The sequence below is a fragment of the Osmerus mordax genome, chromosome 8 (genome assembly GCF_038355195.1).
Source record: "Osmerus mordax isolate fOsmMor3 chromosome 8, fOsmMor3.pri, whole genome shotgun sequence".
Lineage (NCBI taxonomy): Eukaryota > Metazoa > Chordata > Actinopteri > Osmeriformes > Osmeridae > Osmerus > Osmerus mordax.
The window spans coordinates 10,247,369-10,262,098 of record NC_090057.1 but is presented as its reverse complement, the minus strand read 5'-3'; the positions used below and the strand labels follow the sequence as shown (position 1 = coordinate 10,262,098).

Below are 14,730 nucleotides of genomic sequence, written 5' to 3'. Positions count from 1 at the left end.
CACCAGAGAACAGCTGCTTCCATTCCACGGATGGAGATGAAGCCAGATGTGTGGCCATCTGTCCTCTCCTCCTCCGTTTCCCCTCTCTCTCTCTCTCTCTCTCTCTCTCTCTCTCTCTCTCTCTCTCTCTCTCTCTCTCTCTCTCTCTCTCGCTCTCTCTATCTCTCTCGCTCATCTCTGTCTCCCTCTCCGCTCTTTTCCTCTGGTGACCTGTTTTGAGAAGAGTAAAGAGAGTGTGTCTGTGGCCAATAGTGTTTCTCCTGAAGGTCTCAACTGAAAGTTATTTTAATGTTACCCCGCTATTTAAGTCCACTGCGTGCTGTACATTCAGACTGCGTTCGAAAAATAGAAATCTTCGCATTTCTACCTTTCATGTGCCACGTAAAAGCATTCGCTCTCCTCCCCCCCCCATACATATGCTAAAAGACGCTGAGTTCCTCACGTACTTGTGACTGGCGACGCTCTCTTGACAGGCTAGCGTGATAACTCCTGACTCAACCACAGATAATGGAGGGAGGGGGCCACTGAGGACTGAACACATGCACACTGAGATGGGGCCTCCGATGGCCACTGAAATCTAAAGAGTGTGTAAAAAACGGACGGAGAAGCGTGGAAAAGGGGGGTAGGTGATTGGGGGAAATAGCGCAGCGCAGGAGGAGAGGACGTTGTCGGGCGGACGTGTGTGACATTGGTCCGACTTTGCCACAGGAAGTCCTGATTGCTGACTTGCTGCAGGGGGACGGTGGTTGGGGCTGGGCGGGGCTGTCGTCGTAACAACAGCAGCTGTCACACAGGCTGAGGCACACGTCACCGGACCCCTGGGTCTGCGACACACGCTAATGCACACACACACACACACACACACACTAATGCACACACACGCACACACAAACACTGTTACCGATGCGATCATGATGATTGCCAGCTAGGTCTTTATCTACGGAAACTTGAGCAATAAAACACATGCTTATAAACACCACCTGGTTTCCTTGATGTCCAGGTGGTTGACAGTTGGCTGCTATTACTGGAAACAAACAGGACGCATGGGAACGGTCTCCACCATGGATGATACGTACCTTCTTCAACATGGGTACATTCTCCAGCCACATGGTTGACGGGCCCTAAATAATAAACCACTGTCCTGAATGGCGTTAAGACCTGGCCTTTATTCTAACTCCCTTCACGCCAACCCACATCGTGCCCCTCGGAAATGACCAGGAAGAAAACACGCCTCGCCCTCTGTTCCGCTCCCCATCCCAGCGGGATGTTTGATTCCAAAGTAATTTGATGCCCCAGTTAACTCCAACACACACAGCTGCTGGCGAGGCTCGCTAATGGCTCTATTCCACCCCTCAGTGTCCGGGTAGAACACGCCTTCCTGCAGGCTCGCGGGGCATGCGGCTTGGGGAACAGCGGTCGGCCCACCTCAGTGGTTTCCCAGTCAGTGGGGGAGGGTTTGGTGTTTATGGGTCCTCTCTCTCTCTCTCTCTCTCTCTCTCTCTCTCTCTCTCTCTCTCTCTCTCTCTCTCTCTCTCTCTCTCTCTCTCTCTCTCTCTCTCTCTCTCTGCCTTTCGTTTATTTCTCCTTCTGTTGCTACGGTTGCGCAGCCGTGTTGTAAAGATCCAAAGTGCTTGCCTTTGCTGGAACACTGATGATGCCCTAATTCACTAATTAAACGAGTCGATAGTAATTGATTGGCCCCTGGAAAATGATCTCCGTAGCTATCTCTCTCGCTTTCCTTCTCTCACTCCTCTCTCTCTCTTTCTCCCCCCCATCTCTCTCTCCTCTCTCTCTCTCTCCCACTTGCTTTCTCTCTCTTTCTATCCCTCTCTCTCTTTTGCTCTCTCCACCTCCATGGCCATAGGGCTAGTCGGGAGATGTCCAGACTCTCTACCATTCTGTCTGGCTGCCAAGACTCCACCAACATAAATGATGATGTTAGAATGCACTACATGCAACGCAACACTTCAGAACACAGCACAGCAAACATTCTCATTCTCATGTGGGATTGAGTGCAAGGGACTCTCTTTTTGGGGGGGGGGGGGCGGGGGGGGGGGGGGGGGGGGGCAGTGCCAGCACTACATCTAGGTGAAGCACAACATGCTTGTGCTAATTGTCCATGGTCCCTTTCTAGGACGTCCTCAAAAAGGAGCTCAAGTTGAAATAGTGAACAGTAAAGGTGACCGTGTCTCTGTGTCGCTATTAATAGCAGTGGAACACCAGCGCACTTGTTTGCACCAGTAGAGGAGATGGATGGAAGCAAGGTGAAGGCTGTGTGTGTTTGTGTATTTGAAGAGAAGCACTCACCACCTACTAAAGATAAATCACTTAAACCAGCTGCCAAAGATACTGAAATGTCCTTGTCCCCCTCTCATCTCACACACACACACACACGCACGCACACACACACACACACACACAGTTACTTCCCATCTATATTTATGGCCCCCACTGGAAATGCATATTGATCCAACCTACTATCCTTTCATGTGGTCTCTATCTTATATGTGACCCATCAATTTCCTTCAAATAATCAATGTATGTGAATTTCATCAAACCACAGAAAAATGACTTTCCTGCTCAGGTTGTTACTCTCTTCTTTGTGTTGGGACTGCAGCCGTTAAGCGGTCTTAATGGATTTACGATTGACCGGGTTGCCCTGTGATTTGTAACCTGCCTTTTGTGGTGGGCTGCTTCTGTCAATTTGTAGCCGTGACGCGTCTAATGTGGTCGCCGTGGTCCATCTTGTACATGCCTTGGTGCTCGTCGTGGTTATTGTTCTAACCAATCATGTTGTTGTTGTTGTTGGTCTCAGTGCACAGCCTGAAGCCCCTGTTGACGGTCAGCTTCACTTCCGGAGACATCAGCTTGATGAACAACTATGATGACCTCTCTCCCACTCTCATCCACACCAGCCTTAAAGGTACACTAGTGTGTGTGTGTGCATGTGTGTGTGCATTCATTCTCCTTTGCCTTTTTCTCTCCCCTTCTTCTGTCTACTCGTTCTTCTCCGGCTCGTGTCACTGTGTGTGTGTGTTGTGTGTGTGTGTGTTGTGTGTGTGTGTGTGTGTGTTGTGTGTGTGTGTTCTGACCTGCCTCTTGTCTCTCCCCAGATGTGGTGGTCCAGTGGTGTTCTCAGGGCGACCTGCTGGCCGTGGCGGGGATGGAGAGAGCCGCCCCCCCACCCGACTGCACCCGGAACGCCGTCGTCAAGTTTTACAACGTCCGTGGAGAGCACATCTACACGCTGGACACGCCCACCCAGGTGAGCTGCCAGGAACGCCCACGCAGACACGCATCCGTCAGTTTGTGGTTTGTCCCGGATCACTATGAATCAGAATCAGAAAAGGGTTTCATTCGCCATGAATGTTTGCACAGACAAGGAATTTACTTTGGCAGGAAGATGCATACATTAAACATATAGGAATCTTAAAACTTAAATATGTGGTCTAACTATACTAAAGGTACAAGTCTAACTAATACTATAATAAAAAATATAAAATAAAATATAAAGTAGCCAAATAATTTACAATATAAAAAAATGGTGATGATCAGCATTATTTCTCTTCCCCCCCCCCCCCCCCCCATCTCCTCTCTTTCCCTCTGTTTCCCCCCTCCCCTCCCTCCCCCCAGCGTCCCATCACCACGCTGTGCTGGGGCCACCGGGACTCGCGCCTGTTCCTGGCGTCGGGGCCGGCGCTCTACGTGGTGCGCGTGGAGCACCGCGTGGCCGGCCTGCAGCTGCTGTGCCAGCAGGGCATCGCCACGGCGCTGAGGGAGGAGAAGGACGTGGCCAAGCTCACCATGCCCTCGCGCCTGGGCTCCTACGTCACCACCGCCTTCGCCGCCACCATCAAGGTGAAGTCGGGGTTCTCGGCCGTCGGCCGGGTGTCTCGGGTGGGGGGGGGGGCACTATTTCTGTGCCGAGCTTAGCAGCTCCAAGAGGCAGGGCTCTAGCACGCACGTTCCATGAACAGGATGTGATGTCGTTTCGGGATCCGAGGTGTCGCTTTACGCGTGAATGTTCTTACCTAGTTTGCGTCCATCTGTCACTTTGCTTTCTCTCACGTCTCTCTCTTTCTTCCTCTCCGTCTATATCTCTCTATCTCTCCATCTCCCTCTCTCCAGCCCCCCATCCCGGACCCCAACAACATGCGCGACTTCGTCAGCTACCCGACGGTGGGAAACGAGCGCCTGCACTGCACCATGAAGCGCACGGAGGACAACCCTGAGGTGGGCGGGCCCTGCTACACGCTCTACCTGGAGTACCTGGGCGGCCTGGTGCCCATCCTCAAGGGACGGCGCATCAGCAAGCTGCGGCCTGAGTTTGTCATCATGGACCCCAAAACGGACGGGAAGGCTGGTGAGTAGCGGGGGGGGAGATGGAGGAGAATCTCTCATCATCAGGGTTGATTCAGTATGTTTTTTTTCCCCCCCTCAAAGTAGAATGTCACCAAAGAATTCCCCCATACATGTTATACATACAAGACCGGCTCTTCTATAAGTCCGCCAGTTCGGACCTGTGTGTTTTCCTCTTCTAAGCCATGCACACAGCGAAGGGCCCCTCATCCTCATTAGACATCGCACAGGAGGAATCTCTTTCGGAGAACACGGCCGTGCATTAGAATTCCTCCCTGCTGTGACTGTCACAATCCAGACTGAATAGGCTTCTGCCATTCCAGGGCCCGATATGGCCGCCCCTTCAGAATGTCCTCAACATAAAGGTTGCGGTAGTGAAATGGATACCAAGCTGTCGTCTTGATTATAAGTTATAGCATTTTGTGGTGATCTTTTATCTCTATCTGTCATGTGTTAGGAGGGCATCAGGCTTGTAACCAGGTTCCCTGGAAGAATTGGATGACTGATACAGGACAGTTATCCAGTGTTGGTTGGCATTGAGAAAGTGATTGTGTTTGTCAAGTTGAGGGTTGAAAGTAAGTGTGTGTATGTGTCTGGGATGCATAGGGGCCGAGCAGGTCTGTGTTAATTAAAAGCTCCTTAATGGGGACTCTGATGGCCCCTGGGCCAGCCATAAATCAGCAATGCCCTCAGTCCCCCCCCCACACACACACCACGCGCACACACTCATACCACACACACACCCCACACAGTGATAAATGAAGCCAGCCATGAAATGCATGCAGCCCCATTCTGAATTTAAAGCCCATTAAATAAATGAGCTCGACCCAGACGAGGGTGTATTCTGCGGTTCATGGATGACATATGAATGAGAGGGACGAAGGGAGGAGAGAAAGTTACTCTGAGAGGAGAGTTTGGGAATGAATCGGTCTAAATGTTAATGACGGGAAGTTAGAAGTTCGCATAGTCTAAGTACCTGGTTGGGTGTGCACTCTACTGGCTGTGTGGACGAGGAAACATCACACGAGGAAACATCATATTCAGCACGCTTTACCTCTGGGGTTCGACCGATATGCGTTTTTCAGGACCGATGCCAATACCGATTATTTCAGATCAAGTAGACCGATAACCGATATTTTGAACCGATGTATATGTCTAGTGTAAAAATCAAAATTAAGAATAAAAAGGCATCTGACAAAGACTGTCTTTAAATTATTTTAACCATATCTTTAATTCTGAGAACTGTTAATAATAACAACATTAATATTAATAATAACAACAACATAAAAAGTCCAGGATTCTGTAAACATTTTATAAAACTTAAAGAAGTAAATTTAAACCACAACAAGCAACAAATGAACAAATAATGGAAAATAAATGTAATAGTTCCCTGAAGTTTTATAAGCTAATAAAATAGGTTACAATTAGTAGTCCCAATCCAGCAGCACCAGGTTGTGGTGCAGGAAGCAAAAAAAATAATCGGCAAATCGGTTTTGAAAATGACCGATACCGATAACCATAAAAATGCTTAATAGCGGCGCCTATAATTGGTCGACCCCTATTTATCTCCCTCAACTTTCGCTCGTTCATCTTCTTTTCTCTTTCTTTCCTCCACCTCCTCTTCTCGCTCTCTCTCCCGCTCTCCAGATGAAGTGTACGGCAACAGTCTCATCTCCTCCATGATTGACAGCTGTAACTGCTCAGACTCCAGCGACATCGAGCTGAGTGATGACTGGGTGGGCAAGAAGTCCCCCAAGATATCCCGAGGGAGCAAGTCCCCCAAGCTTCCCAGGTAGAGACTCACCCCTCTGTGTGTTCGGATCAAATACATTATAATGATTTGCTCTGAGTCTTTTAACTTTTCTTAATGCATGGTGTACTCACCACTTTGGTGTCCTTTTCCTTTATTTTTTACGCAAGATTTTTTAAGTAACAATATATTTTGAAAGCCCATGTCCTGTCATAACATGGATATTGTGCTTTCTCCAATGCTTAATTCAAGTGTCTTTGCAATAAGGAGGGAATATTGGGCTTCACTGCTTTGTTTTGATCTGATTTCACCGCATGCCTAAACCTTCTCTCTTCGTGTGTTACCTTCTCTGTAGAGACTTAGTCTGTCCCTTTACCAACAGGATTAACATCGACCCCCGCAAGTCGCCCAAGCTCTCTCGCACTACTCAGGAGATCTCCAGGTCACCACGGTTACCCATCCGCAAGCCCTCCATCGGTTCTCCTAGTCTCACCTGGAGAGAGTTCCCCCTGGATGACATCACACAGGTGGTTAGCCAAATCAGCCAGTGAATTGGATTGGTCGATATGGTTTCATAATTGATTCATAATGTGACCACTTCCTATTTCTGTGAAGAATTGGTTTCATAAAATATTTAGAATATTTTGTAAGGTATGTTTTTGTTTTGTCTTTTGCAGCATAATTACCTTGCTCAGGTCACTTCCAATATTTGGGGAACCAAGTTTAAGATTGTGGGGCTTGCCACCTTCTTGCCCACAAATCTTGGTGCAGGTAACTACCTTGCAGAATGTATTTGTATCAATGCTAGATATGCATTACACAACATAGGGCTGCACGATTATGGCCAAAATGCTAATCGCGATTATTTTGATCAATCTTGATATAATTATCACGATTATTTGTTGATTTTAACCTAAACACATTTTATTGTCACATAGGCTAATTATAACAGCTTTCACATGCATATTGTGGCACATTCCTGCTAATGTACAAATATGTGCATCAACATAAAATAGGTCCTCTTATTCACCGAAATGCAGTGCATCTCCTTAAAGAATAAATAAAACAAAAAAGAAAATGTAGCAAAACTGGCACAAAACTGGCAAAAAAAACAGGGCACTATTTTCCATTGTGTAAATTTATTCTCAGAAGCAAAAAAAAAGACACTTTAATATGGAGGGTTCTACGAACGGAATGACGCATTTTTTATATCACTCGATCACGCAAATTTGATTGTGGGAAGCCAAAATTGTGATCGTGATTAAAATTTGATTAATTGTGCAGCCCTAACACAACATATTTAAGTTTTTACTCATGGATCACAGTTACTTCAATGTCACTTTCTTCTCCAGTCATCTACAAGACCAGTCTACTGCACCTGCAGCCCAGGCAGATGACCATATACCTGCCGGAGGTGAGGAAGATCTCCATAGACTACATCAACCTGCCTGTCTTCAGCCCCAACGTCTTCAGTGAGGACGAGGATGACCTTCCTGTCACAGGGCCCTCTGGGGTCTCCGACGACAACCCGCCATGCACCGTTAACATCCCAATCGCACCCATCCACAGCCCTGCCCAGGCCATGTCCCCTACCCAGAGCATCGGCCTGGTCCAGTCCCTTCTTGCCAATCAGAATGTCCAACTGGACGTACTGTCCAATCCCACGGCCACCTCCGCCGGAGCCTCTGGTGGTGGTGGGGGGGCGGACCAGGGTCAGGACACCATCTTGACCGCCCAGTATTCAGTCCCTACCAGGTACTCAAGTCCTGGGCAGGTGATCTTTGGAGGATTGGAGATGAGCCGACTTCTAGTGGGACCCCCGCCCTCACATCACCCACAGCAACAAAGTCATCAGCAACAACAGCAGCAACATCATCAGCAGCAACTGCAGCACCAACAACAACAAATTCAGCAGCATCACCAACAGCAACTCCAACAACAACAACACCAACAACAACACCAACAACCGCACCAACAACAGCAACATCATCAGCACCAGCAACTCCAACAGCACCAACAACAACTCCAACAGCAACACCAACAGCAACTCCAACAGCAACACCAACAGCAACTCCAACAGCAACACCAACAGCAACTCCAACAGCAACACCAACAACAGCTCCAACAGCAACACCAACAACAGCTCCAACAACAACAGATGCAGCAGCAGCAATTGCAGCAGCAGCAGCAGCACATCCAACAGCAGATCCAACACATGCAGCAGCAGCAGCAGCAGATCCAACAGCAGCACCAACAGCAGCTGCAGCACCAACACCATCTCCAACAGCAGCTCCAGCAGCAGCAGATGCAACAGCAGCACCAACAGATCCAGCAGCAGCTGCAGCAGCAGATACAGCAGCAGCATCAACATCAACAGCAGCAACAGCTGCAACATCAACAGCAAATACAACAACAGCAACAGCAGCAGCAGCACCATCAGGTGCAGCAGCAACAGCAGCAGCACCATCAGATGCAGCAGCACCAGCACCAGCTCTCGACCCCTGTCCCCTCCCTGTCGGCAGGCCCGGGCTCGGGCGCCACGGTCCACCAGCTCCAGCAGGGGGCTCTGCAGATCCAGATCCCTCACCCTCCTCAGGCTGACCTGGGGCCAGAGCGGCTGGTCGCCGCGGAGCACGAGCACCTGCTGAAGATGAAGCCCACGCGCTCGGTGCCACAGCTGGCGGAAGGGGACACGGTGGTGTTCAGCGCCCCGCTGGAGCTCAGTAAGATGAACCCCCCGCCCCCGTACCCCGGGACCGTCGCCGCCGCGGTAGCTGCAGCCGCCGCCGCCTCTGCGGCCGCTGCCGCCGTGGCGTCCGCCGCCGTGGCGTCCGCTGCCGTGGCGTCCACCGCCTCCTCCGGGACACCAGGGGGCAACGGCGGCGGCACCCCACCTCCGGGGGAGCTGTGCCTGAAGAAGGGCGAGTTTTCCCTGTATCCTCCAGGCCAGCAGGCGGCGCAATACCCGACTCCCCTGGGGTACGAACGCATCACCACCTTCGATAGCAGCGGGAATGTCGAGGAGGTGTGCCGCCCTCGGACGCGCCTCGTCTGCAACCAGAACGTGTACACGCTGCAAGGCCCCGGCAGTTCAGCCACCCTCAGGGTCACATCCTCATCGTCATCCTCCTCAGGCGATGGGAAAAAGATCCAGTTGCCCTACGCCTCGGCCACCCTCAACAGACTCACCGTACCTCGTTACTCCATCCCCAGCGGAGACCCGCCCCCGTACCCCGACACAGCCAACCAGAGCAACGGCGGTGGGCGGAGCCCCGGCCAAAGGCTGGACAGCAGTCTGATCCACGCCACGCTCAGGAGGAACAGCCGAGAAGCTGCGCTTAAAGTCTCCCAGATGCTGGACCCTCAGAGAACACTGCCCCCGAAGGCCAAAGCTGGTAATGCGCTGGCAGCCTCCTACCAGCAGAGGGTGCCCACTGCCCTCTACACCTGCAGCCAGTGCAGCAGTAACGGTGGAGGAAATGGGGGTGGGAGTGCGCCGGGGAGCAGCAACGGGATAGCTGGGGGAACCATCATCAGACAGGACTTCCCTCCGGGGAACGGAGCCCTGCACAGCACGGTGATCGTCCACTCCAACAGCGCCTCTCCGCTGGCCTCCCAGTCCTCCTACAACCTGCTGAGCGCCCTGGATGGGAACGGGAGTGGAGGAGGAGGAGGGGGCAACAGAGACAGGGCCTACGTCAACTCCGCCTTCACCGAGGACGAGGCTCTAAGTCAGTCGCTGAGGCACCTGGCTCTAGGGGGCGCCGACGTGTCGGGACTGACCATGAAGCGCCCGCCGCCGTATCAGTGGGACCCGGCTGCCACAGAGGAAGTGTGGGTGCCTCAGGAACGGACCGCCACCCTGCCCTCTGCCGGGCCCCAGGGACCCCACAAACCGCCCCCGCTCATCCTCAGCCCCACCCAACACCTCGACGTGTCCAGGCTGCCCTTCGTCCTTTCCCCCAAGTCCCCCACCAGTCCCAGCGCAGCCTCCTTCCAGGCTGCAGCGGCCGCTGCAGGCTACCAGATCTCCCTCCAGTACCCTCCAGGCACCACCTTTAATGGACCCCAGCTCCAGCCCATGCCGGGCTCACCGCGCCCATGCTCCCCAAAGGAGTTGGTAGCAACAGTTCCCTTCTCCCAGCAAGATGCCACACTGGTCCTACCCCCTGGTTACCCTCCCAGCCTGGCCAACCTATCTTGCTGCCCTTTGCCACCCATGTACCCAGGAGGCAGCTCCTGCACCGGGCTCCCCGTTCCCCCCATCACCCTCCACACACCATGGGGCACCTACAACCCCTGCCCCCCCATGCCCAGCCCAGCTGTGCCCCTGCCCCCCAAATCCTCCCACATGGCGGTGGACAAGTCCCTCCTCTCGCCCCCTCCTCCTCCCCCGCCTCCCCCACCTCCACCCCCAGCGGAGCTGCAGAGTCACGGCGGCCAGCAGGAGGGTTCAGCCATGGCGGAGGCCGGGGAGGCCGGCTTCCAGGAGGTCCTCTCCCTCACGGAGAGCCCCGTGCCCCAGCGAGCCGTCGACAAGTTCAGCAAGAAGAACCGCAAGCGGCCGGACGGGCGGGCAGAGGAGGCCAACGTCCCTCCGCTGGCAGAGGGAGGCAAGTCGAAGAAGGAGGGCAGGGCTCTGGGGGACTTCAACTCTCTCATCTCCAGCCCCAGGCTGGGCGGCAGGGACAAGAAGAAGCTCAAGGGCCAGAAGGAGCAGCAGCTCAAGGCCAAGAAGCTGAGCAAGGCCTCCACCACTACCAGCGAGTTCCAGGACAGCTCCGAGAGCGAGCCCGAGCTCTTCATCAGCGGGGACGAGCTGCTCAACCAGTGCCAGAGCAGCAAGAAGGGCTGGAAGAGCAAGAGGAGCCTCCGCGCGGGCAGCGAGCTGGATGAGATCAAATGTCGCAAGGCCAATGAGAAGGAGGACCGGGGACTGGGAAGCCAGGGATTCGTCTACGTCATGGCCAATAAGCAGCCTCTGTGGAACGAGGCAACCCAGGTGTACCAGCTTGACTTTGGAGGCCGCGTCACCCAGGAGTCAGCCAAGAACTTCCAGATCGAGCTGGAGGGCAGACAGGTAAGGAGGTTCAACCTGGCTGGGTAGTTAGAATAAAGATATGTTGAACAATATTTGGAAAGGCAAGGAATAGAAAACACTGTTTACAGAGAGATCAGTAAGTCAGCATACAATCAAACTGCACAGTTGTATTTGAGGTAATCCAGATATTGTTTGAACTGAATCACCAATAGTTTTTTCGTTTGTGTCCAGGTGATGCAGTTTGGCAGGATTGACGGCAACGCCTACATCCTAGACTTCCAGTACCCATTCTCTGCTGTGCAAGCCTTTGCAGTGGCTCTGGCAAATGTCACTCAGCGCCTGAAATGAGTGGTCCCGCCCCCCTTGTCCTGAATCCTACAACTCATCTGCTGGAGCGACATGGTTATTTAAGTTGAAGTTACTGTTCTTTTTTGAAGAAGAAGAGACTGAAATCAAACCCTGGATTGCAGACGGGGAAATGAAATAGGCAGTACTGCACTGCACAATGCTGCCACCAGAGGGTGCAATAAGCTTGCAGGTGCCAAGGAGGGGCTTAATAGTCTGCCATGTCAGGGAGGCAGTGGTCTTACAGAACGCCCTCTGGGTCGAAGATCTCTGATTTCTGTAGTCGTCATGCATATAAATGCTGCTTTAGCTGAAGGAAGCTAATAGAGGTTAGCGGACACTTAACTGACAACCAAACGGTTTGAGTTCCAGATGACTCTTTAAGAGTCGTCTTCTCTGTGTGGTCATGAAAAAGAGCGGCAGTAATACTTGAAAAAACTATCTTTGGAGATTGAAGATGTCGCTATTGTCTTTTTCTCTTTCCTTCTTTCTTTCCCAGAGCGCACAGGTACTACTGGGCACTGAAATCCATTGCTGTATGAAACTTCAGTGAAAAACGTTGTTCGACTGCTTTTTGCTCTTAGGCTTGAACTTAAAGATCAAACTTTATGGATGAAGAAAAGACTTGTCTCTCTTTTCTCTTGATGCTCTCTTATTTTGTTACAATCTAAATTTATCTTGGCTGGAATTGAGGCTTCAATATATGCATTTTGTTGTTGGAGCACTGGTGCAAATTGTCTTGAGTTTCCTGTTGCTAAGTACTCTGGGAGCAAAGGGGAAAAAAGAGATGTAAGCTGAACTCCTTTGACCAAGTTTCACAAAGTTGAAATTTGAAGGAAAGAAAAAATGATGTTGCTCACACATGGATTTATTTATCAATGTATTTGTTTTCCCTCCTGTTGCATATGTCATACGTTATTCTCAATTTTATTAGTGTAATACTGGTTGTTCATATTAATATTATGATGTCATACTTAGGACCTTGTTTATGTAGATTTCAAGGTGTCAGCTTTAGTTGGGAGACAGGTTACTATTTCAATAATGTTTGATTTTTGAACAAATACAGTTAGAAGAATTAGACTCTGAGGTGTGAACAAAGGAACTGTGACCGACATCCTGTACTCTTTGATACATCTCCCATTTCTCTGTCATTGTGATATTGTGATAGGTCACAAAGAAAAGGTCATAGAGGGTCAAGGTTCAACAATCTGATCCCTGGCCTTGTTCTCAACATCATGTCCTGTTTTAATAACACTAAAATGCTTCCCTCCTCTCTTCCTCTCATGAGGGAGTCATTGATCTAGAATTGCTTTTTTGGTGACAAAGCAGTGTGACATATGTTCATGTCCTGTCATGGTCAATAAGTGACTACCCGATGGAGGAGAGCAAGGGAGGGTGCATTTGTAAAGTATTTATAAAGGGCCGTGAAATGATTTGTCACGTGCTGTCACTTCTGTGAAGTCAATCAGTGGGTAGGGGTGGTGAAAGTCCCTGCTCTTCACCCCCTACTAAATGTAATGTAAGCAAGGTACAGGAAATATTTTTGTATTTTTCACCTATGCCATTTCATACCTTTTTTTTTTTTCTTTCTTTTTTTACGTCATGTAAATATCTGCAACATATCACTGGTAAATGTTGAGTAAAACCATCTGATGGAGTTTGAGGGACAGCAGTTTACATACCTCTCCACTGTGTTCAGACGTCGAGGAAAGCGGTCGTGTGACATTGACATGCATCTACAACAGATAACCATTCGGAATCACTCATGCAATTTCAGTATTAGCTCTGGTGAAGCGTCAAACGGTTTGATATCCCTGCGGTTTAACGATCTGAAATGAAAGCATTGTTTAAATGGAGACTAATATGGGAGGTTCAGGGCGGTGCTTGAGCTGCAGCTGATGATGTAGCCTGTTGTCAGCATTATCCGTTTTAGGTTTAATTACCTACATAATGAACTACACCAGCGTTACATTGCAAATGTATATTTGAGAAGGATCAGAATAGGGTAGCTTGGCCTAATTTGATGAAAAGTGTAGGCCCACCCCAGAAGTGTGTGCCAAAACATTAGCTCGATTGTAAGAAACATGATAATGATATAAAGGGGAGGAGAGGTTTAAGTGTACATGTGTTTTGAGCTTGCGAACAAGAGAGGGAGAGAGATCACTCCGGACCAGACATGCATCTTGACAACAATTAGATTTTTTTTCTTTGATTTTATACGCTTTTTTTTCTTCTTCTAAGATGCATGGCAGTTGGCACTCTTATTCAAAAGCGAAACTTTTGAATAAGAGATGGGAAGAATTTTGCTCGAATCAGTGACCCATTTGTATTGTGTTAGTCTAGTTGTGCAATATTTTCGAAGGAAATATTTTTCCGGCTTCTTTTATTTTTAATAACAATTTTCCCCAAAGTTATGTGGAGATTAACTGTAATCACCATCCCTTTTGCTTGTCTGTACATTTAATTTATATGAGATTATTTCCTGAACTAAAGGCTGTACATAACTTGACTTTTGCTGAACATTTATTTGTGTTGCTATGGGTTTGTTACTGACAGCTCATTTGTGGGGTTTGGTAGGTGATTTGATTTTGACCAGACAAACTTTCTGTGTCATTGAGTTTGCATTGGATGGAAAAGAGTAAGTGCCCAGTTATTGAGTGTAGTTGGTATTGTAGTCGTTTAGGATGTAGCTGTCAAGTTAAAGTGTGTCTGTGTTCAATTGTGAGGTCAATGGATCCCATCAGTGTTATCTATTATCTTCAGTCAGTGCGTGCATTTCCACCAATCCCCCTTCAGAAAGCAAATGCATTTTTTACTGTTATGATGATCCTTTTGTTTGTTATCATAATGCAATGAAAATCTACAAGATCAATGCTGACATGTTCATTTCTCTTTATTATGTGTTATTTTGTCACAAATCACAGTCCACCTGGGTGCACATAAATCACTGAATACATGCTGCCTGGTTGTTGGTTGTGAGGCTTGTTCATTAAATGATTTTGATGAGGTGACCTATTATAGACATTGTAGGATTTGGCTTTTCTTTTGAGAAGAAATGTGCTTCGTACATGTAGACGTAGACAAATCTAGGAAAAAAAATAAAATACATTGAAAAAAAGAGTCTGATTTGGTGACTGAATGTTTATAGTGAACGGTAGTAAGGCATGCCATGTAAATTATTTTACAATTGTATATGTCACGCATCTTTTGAATAAAATGTCATTGTTTCAGAGAA

General features: G+C 49.3%; 2 protein-coding genes across 2 annotated transcripts in view; one reads left to right on the top strand and one right to left on the bottom strand.

The window, feature by feature from the left end:
• Positions 1 to 1,142, bottom strand: part of mrps10 (mitochondrial ribosomal protein S10) — a 16,830-nt gene extending 15,688 nt beyond the window's left edge. Inside the window, exon 1 of the mRNA XM_067241843.1 lies at positions 1,077 to 1,142. Within this exon, the coding sequence (XP_067097944.1) occupies positions 1,077 to 1,109 (33 nt within the window). The 5' untranslated portion in view covers positions 1,110 to 1,142. The remainder of the gene's footprint in view (positions 1 to 1,076) is intronic.
• tulp4a (TUB like protein 4a) overlaps positions 1 to 14,730 on the top strand; it is a 25,932-nt gene extending 11,202 nt beyond the window's left edge. Inside the window, 12 exon segments of the mRNA XM_067241841.1 lie at positions 2,816 to 2,923; positions 3,114 to 3,265; positions 3,634 to 3,858; positions 4,129 to 4,363; positions 6,007 to 6,151; positions 6,492 to 6,636; positions 6,787 to 6,880; positions 7,462 to 7,919; positions 8,667 to 8,887; positions 8,889 to 8,911; positions 8,998 to 11,189; positions 11,382 to 14,730. Of these exon segments, the coding sequence (XP_067097942.1) occupies positions 2,816 to 2,923; positions 3,114 to 3,265; positions 3,634 to 3,858; positions 4,129 to 4,363; positions 6,007 to 6,151; positions 6,492 to 6,636; positions 6,787 to 6,880; positions 7,462 to 7,919; positions 8,667 to 8,887; positions 8,889 to 8,911; positions 8,998 to 11,189; positions 11,382 to 11,498 (4,115 nt within the window). The 3' untranslated portion in view covers positions 11,499 to 14,730.